Here is a 24,158-nt window from a genome sequence, read left to right as displayed (position 1 = left end):
TAGATTAATATGTAAGAGCTAGCCAATAAGAAACTGAAACTAATTGGCCAGGCAGTGTTTAAAAGAATACAGTTTCCGTGTAATTATTTCGGGTAAAGCTAGCCGTGCAGGCGGCCGGGTGCCGGGGACGCAGCCCCGCCGCTTTTGTTACAACACCCTGAGTTCCATATGCACTTAATTGAGCTGACATATGGACTGAGACTTCTGAAATTCAACATCCTAAAAAAAGAACTCCCATTCTCCCCAGCCTCAAACAGTCATTTCCATTCCTCCTATTCCAGCAATACTCTTTGTCCTCCAGCTGCTCAGCTCAGAAAACAGCATCAAAGCCAGACATGGTGGGGTGGCGTATGCCTATGTTCCCAGCATGCATGAGGCTGAGACAGGAGATCAAAACTAGGTAGCCAGTGTTGGCTAGAAACAAGAGTGGTCTGTGACAGTTAATCTGCATTGTTAACTCAGAGTCACCACAGAAACTCAGCTTGTCTGTGATGGAGCATCTCAGCTTAACTGAGGTGGAAGGCCCACCCTAAATGTGGGAGGTAACACTCCTTTGCTTGGGCTTGAGATAAACAAAGGGGAGAGGAAGTGGAGTGTAAATATTCGTTGATATTTCTGGCAGTGGAGGAAATGTGAGCAGCCACCTCAAACTCCTTCCACCATGACTTTCTGCTATGAAGGGCTGTAGCACCCTGGAACTACGGGCCAAGATAAACCCGTGCCTCCATAACTTGCTTTTGTCAGGCATTTTAGCGCAATAACAGGACAAGTAACTGTGTCAACACACACACATACACACACACACACACACACACACACACACACACACACATACACACAGTAAAACGAAATCATATTAAATTATAAGTGACATTTTTGTTTTCGTGCTTTTGAATAGCTTAAAATTTTCTACTAGAAACTCATCATGCGGGCTGGAGAGATGGCTCAGTGGTTAAGAGCACTGGCTGCTCTTCTAGAGGTCCTGAGTTCAATTCCCAGCAGCCACAGGGTGGCTCACAACCACCTGTAATGAGATCTGGCGCCCTCATCTGGTGTGAAGGTGACCATGCAGGCAAAACACTGTACATATAATTATAAATCTTTAAAAAAAAAACTCATCATGCTTGTAAATTAACTATATAAAAATGAAAAGAACTTCAGAACCCCACACAGAAAGTGTGAGTCCCAATGCCGTGCTCCCAGTCTACGTTCTATGCGCTAGACCCAGTTCGCGAGCTTCGGGAAAGGGGGCTGGAGGTTGAGAATACTCACGCAGAGACAGACAGACCTTCAATCACTGGTACCAAAAAGCCCTTCTTTAATAGCACCATGGAGGCTTAAATACACTGCAGTCAATGGCCAACAGGTGAAAATCCCATCCTCTAAGCTAGGCATAGCTTCTAGTAACTTCACTTAGAAGGTTCTAGCAGGGAAGAGCAGCTGAAGGCCAGGACTTATTAGTCCCAACATCCCAAAACACCAGAGATGAGTCAGTAACTGGCAGTGAGGGGTGTGGGGCTCAGACCAGGGAATTCTGGAAGGAACATGAGTCGCACACAATGACTTAAACCATGTGAACAACTGAAGTTAGCAGCCCTCCCCATACCAGCAGAGACTACCATGAGAAAATATTCAAGCGAGGAGGAGAAAGAAACCACATCCATCCAAGTTGGAAGACATACTAGCTGAGGTTAAAGCACCTCCTGCAATTTCTCTCTTTTACTTCTAGTTTTATTGATATTTTTCTACTTCACTTATTCTAGTTTCCTTTCTGTTGCTGTGATCAAAAAAAAAAATGTGCTGACAGACAGAACGCTAAGGGAAAAGGGGTTAATTCAGCTTGCGAATCCAGGTCATGCTCCATCACTCTGGGAAAAGGCAAGAACTTGAAGCAGCAGCCACAGTCAAGAATGGAGAGAACGAAAGCCTGGGTTCCCTGGGCTCAGCTCACTCTCCACTTACACCTCAGGTCTTCTCACCTCAGTACAGACAAGACAATGCTCTCAGACATGCCCACATGCTAATCTGATTTAAGCAGTCCCTCAATGAGAGTCTCTTCCCTGGAGGTTCTAGACGGTGTCAAGTTGATAATTAAAACCATCATACTTGCTCCGTTTTGGCTTACACCTTGTCTGAACATAACTTGCAAGGCTCATCATATAGCTTTCCTGAACACCCCTTCTCTGCCTGTACCTAGTCTATAGTTCCTGCTATTCCTCACGCTTCTACTCATACACTGACATTCTTCCAGCTCTAGACCATGGGTTAACACTTTCCCTCTACTCCTGCTTTATTCATTCCCCCTTCTCCAACTCTCATTTTACCACTTATTGCTAATACTTTAGCTTTAAAAGAATCAAGCACTATTAACAATTAACCTATTTCCCAAACAGTTCCCCAGCACAGTCATTGCTGAACCACATTAACACGGAGTCCCGTCAAATCATTACATTTGTTACTGCTTGCTCACATCCATACCTGAAGTAACTAAAGTCTTAGCACTCACAATGCTGCCTGGGATTCTTCACTCCCACTTTGCGTTTAAGGGGTGATTTTTTAAATTGACTATTGCTGTATCTCTGGACTGGGCCTTTCCATCTCCATCAGTTGTAGCTGCTTCTGAAGACAGTATTCTACTCTTGAAACAGCACACAGATCATGTCTGGTGCCCTGAACACTTAGTGGTCTTAACTACTGAGCTGTACCTCCAGTCCAGTGGAGATACTTAAATGGGTCTGCACTGAATGTGTTATTGCCATTGCTACTACCCCCTTTTCACTGTTGATTCTGCCAACCCATGAGTATGTCAGATGTTTCTGCCTTTTAGCTTCATCTTCAATTTCTTCAGGGTTTTAGAATTTGTACTGCAGAGATATTTTGTGATCTTGGTCCAATTTACCCCTGGATATTTGGTTGGGGCTTTTTGTTTTGTTTTGTCTGGGTTTGGTTTTGAAGCTAATGTGAATAAGATTGCTTTCTTGAGTTCTTTCTGAACATTCATTATTTATATATAGAAAAGCTTCTGATTCTTGTTTTTTGATTTTAGATCCTACTGAATATTGTCATTTTTAAGGGTTTTCTGATGGAGTCTGTAAGGCCTCTTATCATCTACAAATTATCATAAGTGGACTTCTTTCTTACTTGTATCCCTTCTAGTTCTTTGTCTTGTGTTAGTCCTCTAAGATTTAAAGGATCATGCTGAATAAGAGTAGAGGTTTATACCTAAAGGACTCTAAGGTAACATCCCTACACATGATGGCTACTCTTGGTTGTCAACTTGACTATATCTGGAGTTAACTAAAATTAAAAAAAAAAAAACTGAAGGGCACACTTGTGAGGGAGTTCTGCTTAGCTGAAAGTAGGAGGATCCACTTCTAATCCAGATCTTAAGGAGGGTACACATGCCTTTAATCTGGTATTGAGGCAGGAAGACACACCTCTAATCTGGGCCACACCTTCTGCTATAGAAGTCTATAGAAGAACATGGAATAAGGAAGCTTTTCCTCTTTGCCTGCTTGCCCTCCCTTGCTAGCAAGTCCATTCCTTCACTGGCATTAGTGACTACTTCTTCAGGATTCCAGTATCTACTGAAAACCAGCTGAGACATCCTGCCCTGTGGACTGAGCAGCTTCTAGAATCTTAGACTTAGCCATTGTTGGACTAGCTGGACCACAGCCAGTAAATCATTCTAATAAACTATATATATATATATATATATATATATATATATATATATTACACCAAGCATAATGCTTCTTGCAGTACTATTTACAATAACATAGTTATGCCACTGTCCTATGCGTTCATCAAGAAAAGAATGGATAAAGAAAAGAAAAATAGGGGCTGGAGAGATGGCTCAGTGGTTAAGAGCATTGCCTGCTCTTCCAAAGGTCCTGAGTTCAATTCCCGGCAACCACATGGTGGCTCACAACCATCTGTAGGGACGTCTGGCGCCCTCAACTGGCCTTCAGGCATACAGACAGAATGTTGTATACATAATAAATAAATAAATATTTAAAAAAAAAAGAAAAGAAAAGAAAAATATCTGTAGCATATATTACTGGTAAATACGCAATCCTTCCACAAAGTCTTAAGAGCTTTTGAAAGTCAAGAAATAAAAGACTACACACAGTCACACAAATTTAGGACAATGGGCAAAAGTCATGAAAAATGCTTCCTTAAAATGATAAACAAATGTCTCGATGCAGGACTTGATGCTCAACTTCTACAATACAGTTTTATTCTGCTTTGAAAAGGATAAAATTATGTTGTTTGCTGGAAAATGGGCACAACTAGAGACCATCCATTACATGAAATAAGTCAGACATAGGAAGACTGATTTTCTCTTATTTGAAGAACCTAGAATTCTTTATAGATATATAAACTCCCAACACACACAGAGAGAGAGAGAGAGAGAGAGAGAGAGAGAAGAAGAAGAAGAAGAAGAAGAAGAAGAAGAAGAAGAAGAAGAAGAAGAAGGAGAGGAGGCGGGGAGGGAAGGGGAGGGAGAGAGACACAGAGAGAGGACAAGTGCATACTTGCACACAGCATAAAGGCAAAAAGAACACCGAGAAAAGGAAGGAGATTAAGGTGAGGCTGTCAGAAGCAGAGCTGCAGGAAAGGACTGGAAAGACAGTAAATATCGTCGAAACCCAGCATAATGCATGATGAATCTACACCAATAACTAAAAGGAAGACATAAAAAAGCACAATGGTAGCAAGGATGTGGGGAAAGAGGAACCCTTTGTCGCCGCTGGTGAGAATGCAAACTGGTGCAGCCACCACAGAAAGAAGTATAGATTTCTTAAAACCCAAAACTAGAATTACCATATGACTGGGCTATGTAGCTCCTGGGTCCTCCCAGAGATGCATACACATCCACAATTACTGCTGCACTACTCATACTTAAGAAATGGAACCAGCCTAGAAGTCCATCATAAGATAAATTCATAAAGAAAATTTAACACACAATGGAATTTTATTTAGCCAGACAGAAAAATGAAATCGTGGCATTTGCAGGAATGAATAGACCTGCATGCTAAGTGAAATATGCCAAACTCAAAACAACAAATACTCTCAAATATGGGAATTGGGCTATTAATGTGGGGGTGGGGGCTACGCACAGGGCATAGAATCGGAAAGGGGAGATGAGAAGGAATGAAGAAATCTCAAGCACCGAGGAGAAGAAGAAAAAAGAGAGTTAAAGAACACATGTTACATAAAAGCGGATGGGGCTGTGCAGTGCAGAGGGGACCAAAAAGAGGGGTGGGGAAAGATGAGGAGGAGGACAGAGTATGCCTGGAAATACCCACTAGAATGAAACACATGACTTTGTGCTTTGTGCATTAAATTAAAAAATTTTCTTAAAATCTAAAGCTTTTCTTTTGAATAATAAGAAGCAAAGACGTGTTTAAATACAATGCACAATCTGTCTTAATTACATTGTTCTTAATTTTAGTTCTGTGAATGTCTACTAAAAATACCAACTTTCACATTACCAGAAGTGTTGGGATTTACTGAAGACATCAGAGAGTCCGCTTCTATCTAGAAAAGAGGAAAGATTGAGAGGATGTGAAATTTTATCAGATGTTTCAAAGTACTAGTTCTGAGTTCCCAGGGTATGGGAAGACACGTATTTTATGTGAAACCAATTTTACGAGTAGACAATAACCTCACTCGACATTATGATGGTCATTTTTCTTGTTCATTAACATCCACAAGAGATACTAATCTACCATAATGCCCCCCGAAACGTCACTCCATTGGCCAATAGCTCAAATATATGAAATCAATTTGGCTGTCATATATATTACAACCTAAAATATAATCTTTCTGTTTTATTAAAAAAAAAAAGAAATTGTTACAATGGCTTTATTCTTCCATTTTCCGGAGACTGAAAGTACCCCAAGCCAGGTGTGGTAGTTTCCAGCACTGAGACTGTGGCAGGATGGGAGAGACTGATGCCTGCATGAGCTACACAGTAAAACCCTACCAATAAAAGAAGGTACTATAATAAAACAATAAAACATGATCAGTGCAGAAACAAGAAGAGCATAAATTACAAAGAAGACATTTTAAAATTGAGTGGGTACCACAGTCAACAGTCTGGTCTAGTCCAGCCTTCTGCTTGTTTTTGCCTAAGCAACACAAACCACTTGAGAACACACTATATGTGAAGTTCTGGGGCCTGCTTTAAGTAAATGTTAACACAGAAGCATTTCCCTCCCATTGCTGACAGGGGCTTTATTTGTAAACACTAATGAAACCAAGCCTTGATGGTAACTGACATTTTTTTTTTCTGGTGCCTGTCTTGCATCTTCCATAACCTTGAGTCTCCGCATTTCCCTGGCTTCCTCGTGTCCCTTCCCAGGGGTTCCTACTCCATCTTTGTCATGAATTCCCTGACTATCTCTAAATGCAGGCGTCCCCAAAGCTCTTTCGTTGGAATGATGCCATTTACACCCTGCAGAAACTTCCTCCAGAATGCTATTCAGTCTTATAATTTGAGCTGCAGCTTATAAACTTATAGCTCCAAACCTATCTCTGGCCCCATCTCTCTACCCAAATGCAGTTCCCATATTTAAGAGGTAAAACCTCAAAACCCCACAGAGTATCTAACAAATGTACGGGGAACACATCAACCCAACTGACTCCTCTGAACCCACTTCCATCTGAATTCACTCCTGCTTGGCAATGCTACCACTCTTTCTAGCATATTCTATCCCAGGGCATAGTTTATCTCACTGCCACAAAGGGCTCCTAGATGCTTCGTAGAACATTAGTCGAGATTCTCTAGTCTAAATGACACCCATTGTAGCTGCCCCCGACCTTGGCCCTCCTTCCTATTTATAAAATATCTATCTTGATGACTATCTGCTTTCTAAGCTCTATAAAAAAAACAAAACTGCTTCAAAGGAGAAACTGTGTCTATTCATCTTTACATTCCCAGCAACTACCAGGTACTCCTCTGATTAAACAGACTTAATAAACTCATTCTGAGAGCATCAATGTATAAATTACTTACTATATAAGTCCTTTATGAAATGCTATTGTAGTGTGATGGTTGTCTAAAATAACAGTTCACAGTTAATTCTTCAAAATCACATTCTCTGTGTTAGAAATTTTTTTATATACCTCATTTAATTGGCTGTATTTTATTTAATCAAACAGCATTAAGAATTCAACTCTAGCACTTAATCTCATATAAAATTTAAAATACAAGAAGGTATACATTGGGAACTGGAAGGATTGCTCAGTGGTTAAGAGCCTGGGCTGCTCTTCCAGAGGACCTGGGTTCAATTCCCAGTACCCACATGGCAGCTCAACTGTCTGTAATTCTAGTTCCAGGGGATCTGACACCCTCATACAGACATACATGTAAGCAAAATACCAATGTATATAAAACAAAAGTAATTGAATATTTCCTTGCTGAAAAAGTTTATTGTATACATGACTGGCAGGTGTTTAGGTGCTTTGCTATGATCTTGCTTGATTGCTGACTGACCTGTAACCAGCTATATATGTCATTTCCCTAAAAATAACATGTGAGGGCCAGTAAGGTGTCTCAGCATAAAAAAGAACTTTCTATTATGCCTGGTAACCTGAGTTACCCCTGGGACTCACATAGTCGAAGGAAAGAACAGACTCCCCTAAGTTGTTCTCTGACCTCCACAAACTACCCCACATACACCATCCACACAAACAATGTAAGTTTTTAACTTACAATATTTTTAACTCATTCCAGTATGCAAAGTAAAAGCTGTCAAATTTCGTCAAGTGTATGTACATGACCACACTGCTGTACCTGTCATTTAATCCTTCACCCAGTCAACAGTTAAAACAGACTCGAGGGCCATAAAAAGCAAAAGGAAATAAGCTATCTTTCCAGGTGAGTCGGGGCTAAGTACAGTGCTTTAAAACATTCAGCCTTTTCAGGTCATCTGCCTTGGGGCTCCAGTGTGAAATGATTGCAGGTTAGCAGGGCTGCTGCAATTTCAGAGCCAGTCCAGGCTAGCACTCTGAACTCTTAACTGGCCTCTCAGGAGCTGAGCATCTCTGACCTTTTGGATCCTGCAAGCTGTTTGCAAAACTTACGTGTGTGTGTGTGTGTGTGTGTGTGTGTGTGTGTGTGTGTGTGTGGCGGGAGGAGGTCAGAATATATGCGCTGTGCTGCACTCAAGCACACGGAAGGGTACAGGAATGGGATATCACAGAGTCCCAGCCTACACTGACTCGAGGAGCAGGGGAGCCCTAGCTGTCAGATCTGGGAAAGTGGAGGGCATTCTAGGCGGACGAGTGCTGCTTCTGCTTGATGGTTGTAGTTTACTCTTTTGAATTTGGACAGTGTCTTAACTCTGCTTAGTTCCAGTTCAGCAGCTTAACGGAAATGGATCCCTCTCTAGACTGCTTCTAACAGGCAAGCAGAACAGCACAAAGACAGGGTAAGCAGGAAACTATCTACTGAAATAGAAGGTTCATTGGGGTTCAGCTGTGGTCTAATGACTGAGAAGCGTGCAGTGCTTATGAGAAAGTAACAGCCACAATGTTTCAAATGTAGCCTCCACTGTGGAAAAAGCAGTGTAGAAAGAAGTAAGAACCAGACTGCAATGCTGATTTCTGGGCAAGACATGGCTTCTGCACTCTTGAATTGACAACACCTGTGATACCCCTGTACATGACTGGGTCTGTTAACACTCTGCAAGGGAAAGGGGAGAGGCTCATGAGAATATGTGTGTGTGTGTGTGTGTGTGTGTGTGTGTGTGTGTATCCACAAGGACATAACCTGTGTATGTGTTTAGACATAAAAGGATGCTCAAGTCAACAATGCAACAATGCTTGCAGGAACTGAAATTAATTCAAACAACAAGCAAAGGAAAATGGACTAAAGAGAATACTATACATTATGACCTTAAAAAATATAAGGTCATAATGGTGTGTGTTTTGGAGTTGTTGCTAATGTGACACGTTAAATGAATGTTAAAATAAGAGTATGCAACTAATATTTTCAGAAGACTATGACTACACATGTATGTAGAACAATACAGAAGAAACTGACTATCTCATGGTAAGTGGAACCCTAGTCTAGTGGAAAGAGAAGGGATTTTGTGCACTCTATGAATGTATTACTTTTATCAATTAAAGAAAGCCACCCAGAAATTCTATTATACATATCAGCTGTAGGCAAATTCTTCCTATTACAACACCACCCCGCCGCCTAGCATATTCTCTCTAACATTCTATATTTCTAGAAATTTTAGGGGATGTTTTGTTGGCTTCACTGGTATAGATATTTAATTCGTGCCTGAGTTAGGCCTTTGTCGGGGAGGGTGACATTTTAGAAATGGCTTAAAAATCAGCTTATAAATTTGCTCTATAGATATCAGAAAGAAGTCCCGGCCTATTTTCTTTCTTTTTTTTTTTAATGTATTTATTTATTCATTATGTATACAATATTCTGTCTGCGTGTATGCCTTCAGGCCAGAAGAGGGCACTAGACCTCATTACAGATGGTTGTGAGCCACCATGTGGTTGCCGGGAATCGAACTCAGGACTTTTGGAAGAGCAGGCAATGCTCTTAACCACTGAGCCATCTCTCCAGCACCGCCCCCCCCCGGCCTATTTTTTATAACACATTTCTATAGTATTATCTATCCCATCCAAAGACGGGAGAAAGAGAGGCAAGAAGACGAGAGAGCAGCAGCAGAAGGGAGGAGAAACTTAAGTTCTAACCTTGGAGGGTTTGTATCCAAACAGCATTACAATCGCAATCTTAAAGTCCTCTCGACTCAAGTAGCCTTTGTTGTCTTCATCACAAGCTTTAAATACCTAAGGAATATTAGACACCTACAATTAATCAGAAGCCAGAAACACAGACATGTAGAACCCAAGCTGGTTGTGGGGCTTTTAAAATGCGGTTTAATTACCCTAGTTTTCATTCTCAAGCAATAGAAACGCTGAGTTAAGCTCGTCTCTCTGGCCCCCACCCCCCCAAAGTTTAAGCGGCTGGATCTCTAGACTGACAAATCAACTCATCTAAGTCATTGAAATAAACCACACAAAAGGTCAGTCCTGGGATTCGGAAGGTGATGCAAAGTGGAAGAGAGAGGCTAATGCAGATAGGGGTGTGGCGGGCAGGGAAATGATCAGAGTCCTGCCGCTGTAACTTGGTTTTAAGCACAGTTCTTTTCAAGGCCTCGCTAAGGGAGGCCCAGGAGCAGTGACCGAAGTGGCCCTGGTCAAGCTGAATCCGAACTCGGGTCGCGTTCCTGAACCTACTTCCACCCATTTCCTGCGTTCCGAGGCACTGGCTTCGCATGCCCGCGGCCTGGCGCCTGCCTCTGACGAGAACATCGCCACGGACACCGAAACCGACGCCGCCCAGGCAACCCGGCACCTCCAACTTCTTCAGAGGGACCGCTAACTTCCCACCGCGGCCACGCCCACCTCCGCTGGGCCTCAACTTCGCCCGCGCAACTCCAATGTTTCCTCCCATTGGCCAGCCTCCGAGCCACTGGCGTTGATTTCGTAGTGTCATTGGTCAAAGGGGCAGTTTAACAACAGGGAGGGGCCCCAAGGCACGCCCCCGGCTCTTAGTCCCGCCCCTTCTCGGCTTTCTTGACTCCTTGAACGCCGCTGAGGGAGACCTGGTGACTTTAGGTTTTTTTTTTTTTTTTTTTTTTTTTTGACGTGATTTGATTGCTTTCAGGTTTTCTACCAAACTTGCGATAAACTCCCTTTGATTAGTTTGACCCATGTCTTTTCTAGACTTTGTAGGAGACAAAAGAAGAATGTGAAGAAGGCACACACACACACACACACACACACACACACAAATTAACTCCAGGATTCATTTTTAAGCCAAACCACTGCACGGCGTTCTCAGGACAGCTACTATGTTTATTTTCGCCCTCTTGGTAACCCCAGCACTTAACACTGACTAGGACAATTAAACGAAATGACCCGTTAGAGTGTTTACACAGAATTAGTCAACCCCCCGGGAAGCAACGAAACTGACTCAAGGAATAAAACAAAAATCCCACAGTAGACGTCTTTATACAAGATGAGGAATAATGAATGCACTAGACCTGCGCTTCCCAGACCGGCTTATACTAGACGTATCAACCCTTGTGGCAGATCGGTGAGATCGACGGGAACACGCCCGTTTCAAAGGAGAGTCATTCGAGATTTTGTATTTTATGGGAACTCGTTTAACTTTTCATCCCGCAGTAGATGTTAAAGTCTGCAGCAGCTGCCTTTTACTTCAGCCCACCTATCTGCAAAAGCATGCCGCTGTCTCAGCCCTGGGAGCCAGAGGCTGCCTGAGAGCAGTCCCAGAGAGAGAGCCCGGTGTAGTTTGCTAATTAACTAGGCGAGAAGCTAGCGGGCAGCTTTCTGTTTCTCCTTTCTTAAGTAGTCAACAGGAAACCAGCGTAGAGAGGGTGGGGGGAAACTAGGTTTCCCAAGGCGCCCATGCATCCCTTTTCTAGGTCTGCAGCAAATGCGGCGGGCTTTAGGACCCAGCGGTGAGCATCCGGAAGTGGAATCAGCCCGCTGGCAGGGCCGCGGCGCCGGCAGGTTTGAATCACGCGCATGCGCGGGCGCGCCGACGGGGGCGGGGTCTCGGCGGCGGAGGACTGGCGGGTCAGGTAGGTGTCTGCGGCTGCGGGCGCCGGCTCGGGGCGGTCTCTGGCGGCGGCGGTAACTCTGCGCCCGCCCTCCTGATGGCGGCGCGCTGGCCGCTGCAATCCGAGGTGGTAGTTAGAAGGCCCGCAAGGCTTGGGCGGACCGTGAGGCCGCGGTTCTTGGGCACGGTTCCCTCCTCCCCGAGCCCGGGATCCTGCAGCCCTTGCCCCCTGGGGCGCTCTGCAAAGGCGAGGGGCACCCCACGGGGTAGGCTCTGAGCCGCTCTGCCCTCAGTTTCCACGTCGGGGGACGGCCGTGAAATAGGGATTGTCTTAAGGGTGAAATGAGACTGCACCCTTGGAATTGTGGGCAGAGCTGAGCGCCCGGGAAAGTTGACAGCTTCACGATTTGCTTAGCGTACCCTCAAATTACCGACTTCTCCATGGCCATCTTCTTAAGCACCCAGTACCCCCAGCTCCTGCAGAAGAAGCGTCTTTATTGCCACGTGTTCAAAGAGATGTACCGGATATACTCATTTTAAAAGGTTAAACGGGCCAAGGCACTCCGGTTAATTAAAACACGGAGTGGGTGTTCCATTGTTTTTAGAATAAAATTCGCCTTTTAACCTACCTCACTTCTCCCACCCCCTTCTTTCTGGGCCAATCCTATGTTACAGTTAGAACCCTGTTACCACCTCCTGGCCATTGCAAGTCGGGTTCCGTCTATCTGTAATGCTGTTCACCTGTCCTTTAGCCTGCTGAATCCTTTTCGCTCCCGGGTCTCATATGCTGCTCCAGAAATGATTCCAAAGAAAGGTTATCCGTGTAAAATGTAATGAGCATCTAATCATCTTGACTTTTAGACTTCTTATGTGTTAATTTGTGCCTTTCGACCCAAAATTAAACTTGCCTAGATAGAAGCTGTACGTTGTTAACTCTTCATTCTCGGTTCTTAATTCTCCTAACTACTGGGGTCAGGGGAAGGACCGTCTTTTGTGGGGGTTTGGTGCAGAGGTCTCAAAGGTCTGTGGATCAGTGTAAATGAAGCAGAAATACCCCGCTGGGTCTGCTTAGCTGTGGGTAGAGGAAACAAAGTTCTAAATGGATGCTTTACTGCATCAACATGTGTGTGTGTGTGTGTGTGTGTGTGTGTGTGTGTGTGTGAATGGGTATGCAGTTGTGGAGTGTCTCCCTCTATTGCTCTCTTCTCTATTGTGTTGAGTCAGGGTCTCTCACTGAAAGGAAGTTGACAATTTCTACCCTGGCCATTGAATTCTGGCTGGATACCGGCTTGTCTTTACCACAATGTTGGGGTTACAGGTATAGGAATCACGCTGGGCTTTTAGGTGGGTGGTTGGGATGGGATAATGTGGATTGCAAACCCTCTTACCCACTGAGCCAAATCTCTAACCCTCCATGGACATTTTTTTAAAGATTTATTTATTTATTATGTATTCAGTGTTCTGTCTGTATGTATGCCTACTGACAAGAGGAGGGCACCAGATCTCCTTAGGGATGGTTGTGAGCCACCATGTGGTTGCTGGGAATTGAACTCAAGACTTGTGGAAGAGCAGCCAGTGCTCTTGACTGCTGAGCCACATCTCCAGCCCATCCATGGGCATTTTTTTCAAGGCCCTAATAAAAACCTCCAAAGACATTCTGATTCGCTGTCCAGTGAAAGGATTTCATGATTTTGTTTTTTATCTTGGTGCAATGTTTGCCAAATTTCATTGCCTCAACTGGGCTCCTAGTTCTTATTTATTCTCTTTACACATATGCTGTTATTTGCCTGATATTTATTTGAATCCACTCCTGTGTAAATACTGTCTTTGGCCGTTGTAGCTGTCATGGAAACCCAAGCTTCTTTCTGCTGACAGGGAAACAGGGGTTACAGGTGTGTGTAGAAGAGTCCAGGGCCCACCACTGTAGTTCAGAAGCAAAATGCAAAGCATCTTTTCCCCGCTACAGCTCTCTCCCTCGGTGACTGAAGGAGAGACTGAAGTGGAGTGGAAAGGGAGGTGCTATCAGTGTGGTCAGTGAGTGCCAGGTCCCAGGTGCCCCCACTGCAGGAAACAACCGGGCTGGTACTTGGGTGGGGGCAGGGGGTGAACCTATATTCTAGTTCTCATTCTTTTGACATCACCTACTGCAGCTGCGACTTTGGACTTCTGTTGTACTGAGCACTGCCTGCTAAACCACTGGAAGAAAGTCGTTAGTAGTCTGTCCTTGTCAGGCTGGGCCTTGAGAGCCTTTTGAGAGGTTTCAAAAGGGAGCTGATCCAGCGGTAAAATGTGATGCTGACCAGATCCAGTCCTCCAAATTAGAAGTCATTTCCTGCATGATCTTGACATTTGCATCCCGGCAGCCTCTCTTCAGCAGACCTTGTTTTGGTAATGAGGTTGGTGACCTGGTGGTCAGAATGACAAGGTACAATTTCATTAGTATGTCATAGAGTCTATTTGTCTTCCTAGTAATCAGCCCTTCAGCCAAGTTTTGAATGTCGGCAATCTCCAAACTTCAACGGTATGTGGACCACACAAAGGGATTTGGTTTTTGAGAAATGTCTTTTCAAAGATTTGTTTGTTTGTTTCATTTTACCAACTTGTTCTATGTTATTGGTAGGGATGCCCCCCTCCATGTGGTTCTAAAAAATGAGGTAACACTTGAGAAATTGTCTGAAGAGTTTGGTGTCAGTAGAGATGCTTTCCTCAGAGTGCTCAGGGTTCCGATTTATTGATCCACCTGGGGCAGAGTTGATGAGCATGTCTTTGCAAACTGTGCCCTTGCAGCAGCCGACATGTGAATGATAGATCAGCATGGCCTCTGTGCCAGGGTGACACAAATTGGTGAAATATTTCATATATTGGAGACGGGGGGCGGGGGAAGACTGGGTTTGGTGGTGCACACCTTTAATCCCAGCACTGAAGAAGCAGGAGCAGGAAGAGTGGTGTTCACAGCAGATCTGGACGAGATTCAGGGGGGTCCGAGACCTGCTCTTTGCTTTAAATGGAGAATAAATGGAGAGAGAAAGTCCCGGTACTTAATTTCCTTCATGGTTTTATTTTGAGCAATCTGGGGATGGAGTCTGCAGCTCCTCCTGAGCACTTTGAAGGGTCTGTTTTGTTTTTAGTTGTATGTGTGTGTGTGTGTGTTATTGTATGTATTCATGTGTCTGTGGGTGGTGCATTGTGCATGTGGAGGCCAAAAGACAACCTCATTATCCAGGCTGCCTTTATTTGTTTGGGGTTTTTGAATTTTAATTAAGAAATTTAAATTAGTGTACAAAGTATCATGTCATTTAGGAAGTGTGTTTTTAGTAGATCTGCCCGCCCCATCCTTCCCTGTCCCTGTCTCCTCTTTGATTTCAGGTGGCCTGTGTGGTTTTGCACCCTCCCATGTTCCCTCAGCATCTTTTACCATCTCTTCATATCCTTTCTAGGTTTTTAGGTTCCACTGACATTTGCATCCATTTATACACACACACACACAAACCTATATTCATATGAGAGAACACGTGCTTTTTATTTTTCGGAGTTTGAGTCACCTCATTTAATATAATATTTACCAGATCTATCCATTGTAGCACGCATAATAGAAACCCAGAGAAGGATATTGGGGTTCAACCTGAAGATCAGAAAATCAAAGCAGCCAAGCTGCTAGACAGCTCTTACCTCTGTGAAATCTTCAGACTGAAAGAGAGTGAGTTTCTGTCTCATCCGCCCTATATTCCTCTCTAGTGCTGGGATTAAAGGTGTGCACCACCACTGCCTAGCCTCTATGGCTGTTTTGCATTCTGGTCTTCAGGCAAGCTTTATTTATTAAAATACAAATGAAATATCACTACAGTCCATTGCCCTGAAATTTTCATAATTTTATTTTTCTTTACAGCTGAATAAAATTTCAGTGAGTATGTGTGCCACACTCTCGTTAGCCGTTCACCTACGAATGGGTGTCTTGCTGTTGTTAATGAAGCGGCAGACACAGGTGGCTCATGTTTGTGGTTTTTGGCTGGTTGGTTTCACTGGCTTGATACTCACCAGGAAGGCTAAACTGGCTAGCTGCTGACCCCCTTGGCTATCGGCTATGACTGTCCTTGCAATCTCCAGTCTCTGCAACTGAAATAGATGCATCTGACAACCCACTCAGATTAAAAGGGGGCAGGAGGGTTACTAGAGGAATGACTCAGCAGTCAAGAGTACATACTGCTCCTTAGAGACCTGACCTCGGTTCCCAGCATCCATGTCAGGGTAATTTACAACCACCTATAACCTTATAACTGACTCTAGAGGGATCCCAGGCCCTCTTCCAGCTGCCTGAGGGAACCTACACTCATTGTAGACACAGGCATTCACATATTTTTTTTTAAAAGAATTCTGTTGACTTAGTTTTGAAACAGTCTTTCTGTGTAGCTCTTGCTAGCCTCACAGTTGCTACATTGCCCAAGCTAGCCACACATTCAAGATCCTTTTGCCTCAGATTTGAGACTATAGGGTTGAGCTACCACATCCATCCTGAGAACTCTTAATTGAAGATTCTCTTACTAAATTCCTTGCTGAAGGGACCTAGCAGGCCCTAGCAGGGCAAACTTGTCTCTGGCAGGCATTCCCCTTCCCCCCATTCTCTGTTTTGCAAAGCCCTTAGCTTACATTCCTAAAGCTAGCCACCAAGGTCTGTTCCTTTATTTGCCACTTCCACCTCCTGCACCTGACCACCAAGGTCCAGCTATCAAAGTATTGAAGTCCAGTAATCAAAAGCCCCCTTTTGGTTACCTTAATTAATATGCCCAATCAAAACAAACTAACTCATCTTTACAAGGGCTTTCCTTTTCTCCCTTTATAAACCATCATTTATCTGTGGGCCACGGTCTGTCTCCTCTCTAGCCAGAGGCAGTACTTTGTCCCTCAAGGACAAATGAAATCTCCTTTGTGCTGCGAACTTGGTCTGGGAGTGACCAGAGCAAATTCCTTTCACTTGCTACACTGTCTTAGAGTTCAAGGAAGCTAGAACTCTCACCCAGGGTTCTTTATGTGGTCCTTTTAAATTCATAGGATTATATAGTCCCTTCAAAGCAAATCAGTCTGCTTAAGGGGTTCTGTCCACCGACCTCTAGGGTCTAGAATAAGGGGTGTGAGATACTTTTATCGCCCTGGGCACAGTACACCTGCCACAGCTAGTTTCTTAACCCGCATAGATCAGAAACTGTTTAGGAAAAACCCTAACCTGGGTGCTCACAGTCTCTAGAAATGAGCTGGGTTCATTCTCATAGAAACTAGCAAAGCTTTTAGAAAGCAGATTCGAGTTCAGAACACATGTGAGCCATCTGTTACTGCAGGGGCAGACACCCCACCCGTTCTGCAGCCCCCACACTTTGGCCGTTTGTGCTGTCCAGGACAGCTGGAGGTAAGTGTACCCGTGAGCTATGAAGGATGTCTTATGTTCTCTGTGTAAGAGCTCCTGGGAAAGTGTAACTCCAGAAGAAACCTTGTGTGAATCAACTGGGATTGATTGAAGCTGGGTAAGGGAGAAATTGGGAAACGTGATGGATACTTTAAAACTATTTTTGGTTTGTTTGTTTAGCTTGAAATGTGCATGTATGTCACTTGAAAACCTGCCAAAAGAGCACGCTTTTCTACTTCTGAGACTTTGTTGGATGTTTCTTTTTGTTGTTTTGTTTGGGAGAGGTGGGTAGGTTGGTTGGTTGGCTTGTTTGTTTGGTTGGTTGGTTGGTTTTGGTTTTGGGTGGGTAAGGGTTACAAGTCAAGTTCCTTGGAGTACTGCTTCCTTTTTGTCTTTGTTACCCTACCCATGAGGCATCCTCTTCAGCTGTGAAACAAGCCTTGCAGATGCCCAGGCCCCAGGAGCACGTATTTCTGAACATTTATTTAGTTTTCTCTGAGTTCTGGCATCACATGAGGGAACTGCAGGAAAGCCCACTTAGCTCTTTGCTGTGTAGCTCGAATGCATTTTGTAGCCAACACCAAAAGTCCATCTATCCTATATTTTGCTCTTCTGAGAGCAAGAGGGTATAAATTAGACCAACTGTGCGGTTTGGAAACTGAAAGTGTTTGGCTTCAGTTCAAGTCCCGGCCTGCAGGTTACAGTCATTTCAGTCACAGCCCGGCCAGTAAGATAACGATCTGAAGTAAGCTGGTCCTCAGTGTGTATAAGCTGTACACGCAGAAGTGGTCACTTGGCATTCCTCGTGGAGACTCGCCTAAGCTAATGTAGGCCCCTGGCTTTGGAAATGGAAGTCTGTGTGTACCTGTACACACATGAAGATAAATGTGTAAATTCCACTTTTACTTTAAAAATTGGAATGTGGGCCAGCGAGCTGGCACAGTACGCAAAGGTGCTGGCTGCCAGGCTTGACTTGGTATGTTCAATCCTTGGGACCTACATGGAGAGAGATGAAGTTGTTTGCTGACCTCCATTTGCACTGCCTTCTCCCAATAAATGCATATTTATATTTGAGCCAGTGGATTGGTTCAGTGGGTAAAGGTGCTTGCCACCAAGCCTGATGACCTGAATCTGATTCCTGGGTTCCGTGTGGCAGGAGAGAACAGACTCCTGCAAGTTGTTCTCTGACCTCCGCATCACAACACACCGTACCACTCCCCCAAACAGATAGCTGTTCCTATACACAATAGCAAGTAGAGTAATTGTTTTAAATTAATGGTGAGCTTGCCTAGCAAGCACAAAGCCCTAAGTTTAGCGCCGCCCCCCCCAAAAAAAAAACGAAGTAAAATGAGAAATAAGCATGGTCAGAATTATTCTTAAAAGTTTCTTAAGATGGCCTTAACCTTAACTCCCTTCCCAGGGTTTCTAAGACCAAGGTCTAGCTAGACAGACAGCAGGAAGAAGGTGCCCAGAATGCGCCCGTTAGTCTGTCAGCCCCACGTAAGAGATCCGGGTGCTAGAAAAAGAAGCTCAGCCTCGGGACAGAAGTCCTGCGTGTCTCTCATCTGACCGGGAATTTGAGAGCAGCAAAGTTACATTGCCAGTTGACTATTGAATAGAAAATAATGTTTCCATCATTCCTTTTCAGAAGTATAATGACCCAGGAAAGCAGCTATGGGAGGTGGACAATATCCAGTAGTGATGAAAGTGAGGATGAAAAGCCCAGACCTGACAAGCCGTCAACATCGTCTGTCCATAGGCAGGGAGCGGTGCAGGGGCCTGTGTACACCTGCTCAGAGGCCCGCAAGGTTGCACACAAGAGAAAGCTTTCACCTGTGAAGTTCAGCAATGCGGACTCAACATTGCCCCCCAAAAGGCAGAAGAGTGAGGCCACAGAAGGTCTCGGCTGGTGTCTGTCCAGTAGCGATGACGAGCAGCAGCTAGAGACACAGCACGACCAGCCTAAGGACATGGTGGTCCAAGAGAAAAAACGTTCCTCCTCGCCCAACATGCCTACCGCCCAGCAAGTTGTCCATCACAGCCCTCCTGCCAGCCATGGTCCCCAGAGGGCAGATGATGAGTACGAGACCTCAGGGGAAGGCCAGGACATCTGGGACATGCTGGATACAAGGAACCCCTTCCAATTTTACCTCACCAGAGTCTCAGGGATTAAGGCAAAGTACAACTCCAAAGCCCTCCACATCAAGGGTAAGGATGAAGGCTCTCAGGAACTGGTGAGCCATTTCCCTCTTGGTAAAGCAAGGAAGCACAGCTGAGAATGGCCTCTAAGAACCCATCTTAACTACTGGCGGGGAGGGGTGTTCACCCTGAGTGCAGACAGGGTTCTTCTCAAGGCCCCCATAGCTCAGCCCCTGGTAATGCTAGGCACAGTGCTTAGAATTGTTTATCTTTCAAGTGAAGACTAAACTTGACTGGTGGCGCTACTAAGTGTCACAAGCTTCGTGGTGGTTCCATATGGTCCCTGGGCCAGCAGCATCAGAATCACCTGGACCTTGGGAATGCCAGTTCTCAGCTCTATCTTAGATTCATCAAGTCAAACTCTCGGGGGTCTGGGCCTGCCACCCGTGCTTTCTCTAAGCCTCCAGGGACTCACAATGCCTGCTGGTGTTTGAGAGCCTTGAAAGTTGGTTTGGGTTCCTAGGACAAAGAAGCAGAAATGAGTCCTGTCGTGTGCAGGTGGATGCTTCAGGTATGAGGCAGAGAATGGTCGCTAGTGGTTTTCTGCATTCCATGGAGGAACAGCGGAAGGTGTGGACTCACAGGGCACAGGACCTCCCCCTTGGCCACTCATCCGAGCTACGGGTGAGACAGTGTGGGATGAGTAGATACGTGATGTGAGCACCTCCCGTATTCGTATGGCAGATGGACGCAATAAGCCTCCTGTCACATTAATGTTTCTCCTGGCTCATGCTCACGGCATAGATTGTTTATTCTCAATGTAGATTTTCTTATCAAATGCATGCCAGTACCCTGTATTCTCCTGTATGGTGTGTACATGTTGGTGGGCTTAATTTTATAGTAGTAAGTCCAGCTCTACAAATTTTTGAGCATCTCTTCTGTGGGTACCCTGAGATATATAAGATAGTTGCCAGTGGTTTTTGTGCTTTGTCTGGGAGAGCCTGACATAGGAAACAGTAGGGTAGTATGGAAAGACTGCTCTATGTAATACAATAGTAACAACTTGCTCTCAGCAGCAACATTTAAGGAGGGGGAGATGCCATCACGAGGGCTTTACATATATTCTAATTGTCAGAGCAGCCTAGTAAGATGATCAGATGTCCCTGGACATGTGACAGACCTGCAGTTCAGAAGAGTTAAATCACTTACCCAAGGTCACAGAGCTGCTAAATGGTAGAACTACACTTGAATCCAGTTCTTTTTGTATCTAAATCCATTCTGTTTGATGTATCCTGCTAACACTAGCCATAATTATAGGTTCCCTTAAATCTCATGGAGGACAGGGGCCTTCAAGTGGATCCTGGAAATGGGCAAAGTTTAAAAAGCTAGAGGTGCAGATGGGGGGGGGGTGAGCTGGAAGACGGTTTTACAACTTATCTCCTAACTCTGCTGGTCTTGAAATAAGGAGGAGCTTTCTTGCTAGTCATTTTGTTCTTTCAAACTCTTTGTACCCCCCACATCTGGCCCAAAGTCTAGAGTACAGGAAGCACCCAGTGACTGTCAAATAAGTGAACTAGTTCACTTCCTTCACAGAAGACACTCAGTAGGTACCAGCAACCTAGAACCAGACATCCTGGATCAAACCTTAGCTCTCTGACCCTTGCAGCTGGGTGGTCACACACAGCATCCTTCTGAGATGCTCCTTTTCCACAAAGGAAGAGTAACACTTGACCTCAAAACTCCTGGGAGGATTGAGTTCATTTATTCAATGCTGAGAATGGTGTCTGTCCCCTCAGAAGTCTTATGCAGGTGCAAGATGGTGGTGATCATGGTGCAGTTAGTGAACAGCACCCTTCCTAATCTGTCCAGAGTCAGTTCTGAGGGGAACCACGTGGGAATGTTCCCCAGAGGTGACCTAGAGTCCCAAGAATGTGAGTGTCCTGTTTTGGGAAGCGAGTACTCTCTGACTACAAGGGAGCAGCATTGTGGGCGTAGCTGGTACAGAGGGAGGTAAAGAGTCAGAGGTCCAGGAAGAAGACTAGGAATCATCAATAGAGCCCAAAATTAGGCAGTCATCCAGGACTTAAGTTTTAGATTTTACTTTTACATTCTACTTTCTCAAATGTAATAAATATTAAGTCATATAAAATATTTTTGTGAGTTTTTTGGAATATTGCAACCTAGCCTTGTATTAGCTTTTCAGTTTACTCTTTTTCTTGATTGTCACTGGCTGCTGAACGTGGTCGTTGTATAGAAGGTTTTTATCTGAGAATACATTTGTTTTGTCTTTGTAGATATTTTATCCCCTCTGTTTGGAACACTTGTCTCTTCAGCTCAGGTGAGTTTATGGTAAAGTGTCTTTTCTTTGAGTGAGGAGAGCTATGTGACAGGAGATGGGCTTCTCCGTCCTGTACAGTGTCCCCTAAGCTGGCGTCTGCCGAGAGCCTGGAATCCATGTTGTGGAATCCGTGCGTGGCATTTCTCACTTAAGCCCCATCAGCATAGAGCACAGAGGCCACTCAAAGGAAAATACCTGTCTCTTGACCCAGCCACAAGGACTGTCCAAAAAGTCACATCATATTCCTACCTGGAAGAGTTAGAGAAATATCTCCTCCCTCATGGTTTGCTGGTACAGCCCCCTGGGGTGACATGGTGAAGACCAAGTCAAATTTGAGTTGCTTCAGAAAAATGGGTGTTCTGTACTGACCAAAAAGAAGTCAGTAGAATTTGTGACTACTTCTGCATGTTCAGGGCTCTTGCCTCACTGAGCTGGTCCCTTGGTGCTGACAAGTCATCCTAATGGTCCAAAGGCTCAAGGTCTTATTTCTGAAGCAAGCAGAGGTGCCACCTTCCCGTATGACGTGGTCCTGATCTCTAGATAGAACCAAATGAGCTCTGTCCGTGCATTCTCTCTCAGCTAGACTTGAGGTCCTGGACCCAGGATTGGCCAGGCATAAAGAGGAAGCTTCCTCATAAATAAAACGCTTATTGAGTTGTGCTCAGTGGGTACTAGTTACGAGCAAGTTAGAGTGTACCAGGTTAACTGATAAGTTGTGCTAGGAGGAAATGGCCTTCCTAAAAGCCCTGGGATCTTTGTCTCTGACACCTCAGGGGAACTTGGTGAGCCCTGGACTATAGAAATAATGTAGGACAAATAGAAATGTTGCCGAAGTACGTGCAGATAATATCCGTAGAACCTATTTTGGGCATTTGGCTCCATTTATGCAGATCCCTTTAACCAAGTGTTCTTCAAGGTGAAATTTGGGGTTACTCTTAAATATTGCAGCATAACTGTCCAGATCTATGAACACTGTAGCATGTGGTTGCTTTAGAAACTGTTTGACAACAGTTCTTACAAACATACCTGTGCCTCACTCTTCTTTTTTGCCCCATCTAGTTTAACTACTGCTTTGACGTGGACTGGCTCATAAAGCAGTACCCACCAGAATTCAGGTGAGTCCCTTGATGCCAGAGTGTATCGGGATGCGAGCCTTGCAGCTCTCAGACTAGATACCCATCTCCCCATATTTCACTTGACATCGTGACGAACAGAAAACATTTATTTTGTGAGAACAGCATTTTATTCATTTAACTTTTGGAGGGAGAGGGAGAGAGAAAGAGAGTGTGTGTGTAGGCTTCAGTATTAATCTTCAGGAGTTACCTCCTCCTCTCTTCTTTTATATTTTAGTCTGTTTTTTGAGACAGGTTTTTTTGTTTGTTTTTTTTTCTGGTCCAGCCCCAGAGACCTATCTATATATCCACCTCCCCAGCTATAGATTACAAGTGTGTGCACCACTATGCCTGGCATTGTAGGTGGGGACTGCTTGTTCATTTCCCAGCTGCCCAGACCCAAAATAATCACACAGAAGCTATATTAATTGCAACACTGCTTGACATGTTAGCTTAGGCTTCTTATTAACTGACTATTACATCTTAAATTAACCCATTCTGTTATTCTATGTATTGCCACAAGGCTCATGGTTTATCAGTAAGGTTCTGGCGTCTGTCTCCTTAGGCAGTTACATGGTGTCTCCACCTTCTTCCTCCCAGCATTCAGTTTAGTTTTCCTGCCTTGTTTTATTTTGCCCTGCCACAGGCCAAAATAGCTTCTTTATTAACCAGTGGTAATAAAACATATTCACAGCATATAAAGGGGAATCCCACATCATGGCATCTTTTACACAGGTTCTGGAAATCCAACTCCGGTCTTCATGTTTACACTTATCAAATGAATTACTGCCTCTGCTTGAAAATGCTTTTTACGTATTTCATCACACACATTCTTTTCATAGACTTAGAATTTTCCACTTTGCTCTTTCCAGAAGTAGAAAAGGACAAATTCCAACTCAAGTAACAGGACTTCATGGGCAATGTTAATGTGAAAGAAACAGTTGTCTCTGTGTGGTATCTAGATATGTTCGTGTGCCCAGACATTGCCCACATGCCACGCTTAGCTCAGCACATCACAGCTGTTCTTTCTAACGGTCTTTTTGTGCCAACCCAAATGATTCTTCCAGGACTGTATGTGGAGTTAAGAAAGGGGACCGTGACCATCTCTTACCCAGTGCTGCTAGGTTTTCATTGCTGCCTCTGGCAATTCTTCAGCCTCCTGTGAAGCAATACAGACCAAGCAAATGTGGCCCTGCACGTGACACACAGCCATTTGTGTCTGTAACACAGATTTGTGCAGAATCCCCTAGCAGTAAGTAGGATGGAGGAAGACACAACAAGAAAGAAAAAATGTCATCTTCAAGACCTTGGTGCATTTAACACATCATTGTGGAAACCTCTGGCGTTAGTGTAAAACGTGGAAATTTCTCCATCAGCTTCGCCACTCAAGGGCTTGTGTTTGGTTGGAGAAAAGAACATTTGCTGTGATTGCATATTAACAGAAAACAGTAGCTTAAATTAAAAAAATAAGATAAAATAAATTCTTTGCAGTGTAAACTCCAAATGGTGGTTGTCTGTGGTGTAGATAGAGAGTGCCAGGGTTTTTTCTGT

At 44.3% G+C, this 24,158-nt stretch overlaps 2 protein-coding genes across 4 annotated transcripts in view; one reads left to right on the top strand and one right to left on the bottom strand.

The window, feature by feature from the left end:
* Positions 1-10,411, bottom strand: part of Efcab11 (EF-hand calcium binding domain 11) — a 174,062-nt gene extending 163,651 nt beyond the window's left edge. The window contains exons 1-3 of the mRNA XM_041633383.1: positions 10,276-10,411; positions 9,730-9,825; positions 5,499-5,544 (exon numbers count right to left, since the gene is read on the bottom strand). Coding sequence (XP_041489317.1) covers positions 5,499-5,544; positions 9,730-9,825; positions 10,276-10,350 — 217 coding nt within the window. The 5' untranslated portion in view covers positions 10,351-10,411. The remainder of the gene's footprint in view (positions 1-5,498; positions 5,545-9,729; positions 9,826-10,275) is intronic.
* A 1,205-nt stretch (positions 10,412-11,616) lies between these two features.
* The window catches only part of Tdp1 (tyrosyl-DNA phosphodiesterase 1), a 71,528-nt gene continuing 58,986 nt past the window's right edge, over positions 11,617-24,158 (top strand). For 2 of the 3 annotated variants that reach the window (XM_041633044.1, XM_041633042.1), the window contains exons 1-4: positions 14,091-14,144; positions 18,667-19,226; positions 21,452-21,495; positions 22,555-22,610. In XM_041633044.1, the coding sequence (XP_041488978.1) occupies positions 14,119-14,144; positions 18,667-19,226; positions 21,452-21,495; positions 22,555-22,610 (686 nt within the window). In that variant the 5' untranslated portion in view covers positions 14,091-14,118. Of the gene's footprint in view, positions 11,646-14,090; positions 14,145-18,666; positions 19,227-21,451; positions 21,496-22,554; positions 22,611-24,158 lie in introns of those variants that run through there. The other variant, XM_041633043.1, reaches the window with a different exon arrangement.

This window comes from Microtus oregoni, unplaced genomic scaffold (assembly GCF_018167655.1).
Source record: "Microtus oregoni isolate MIOR12 unplaced genomic scaffold, Mior012 000043F_ref0000047, whole genome shotgun sequence".
Lineage (NCBI taxonomy): Eukaryota > Metazoa > Chordata > Mammalia > Rodentia > Cricetidae > Microtus > Microtus oregoni.
This window is presented reverse-complemented; position numbering and strand designations above follow the sequence as displayed.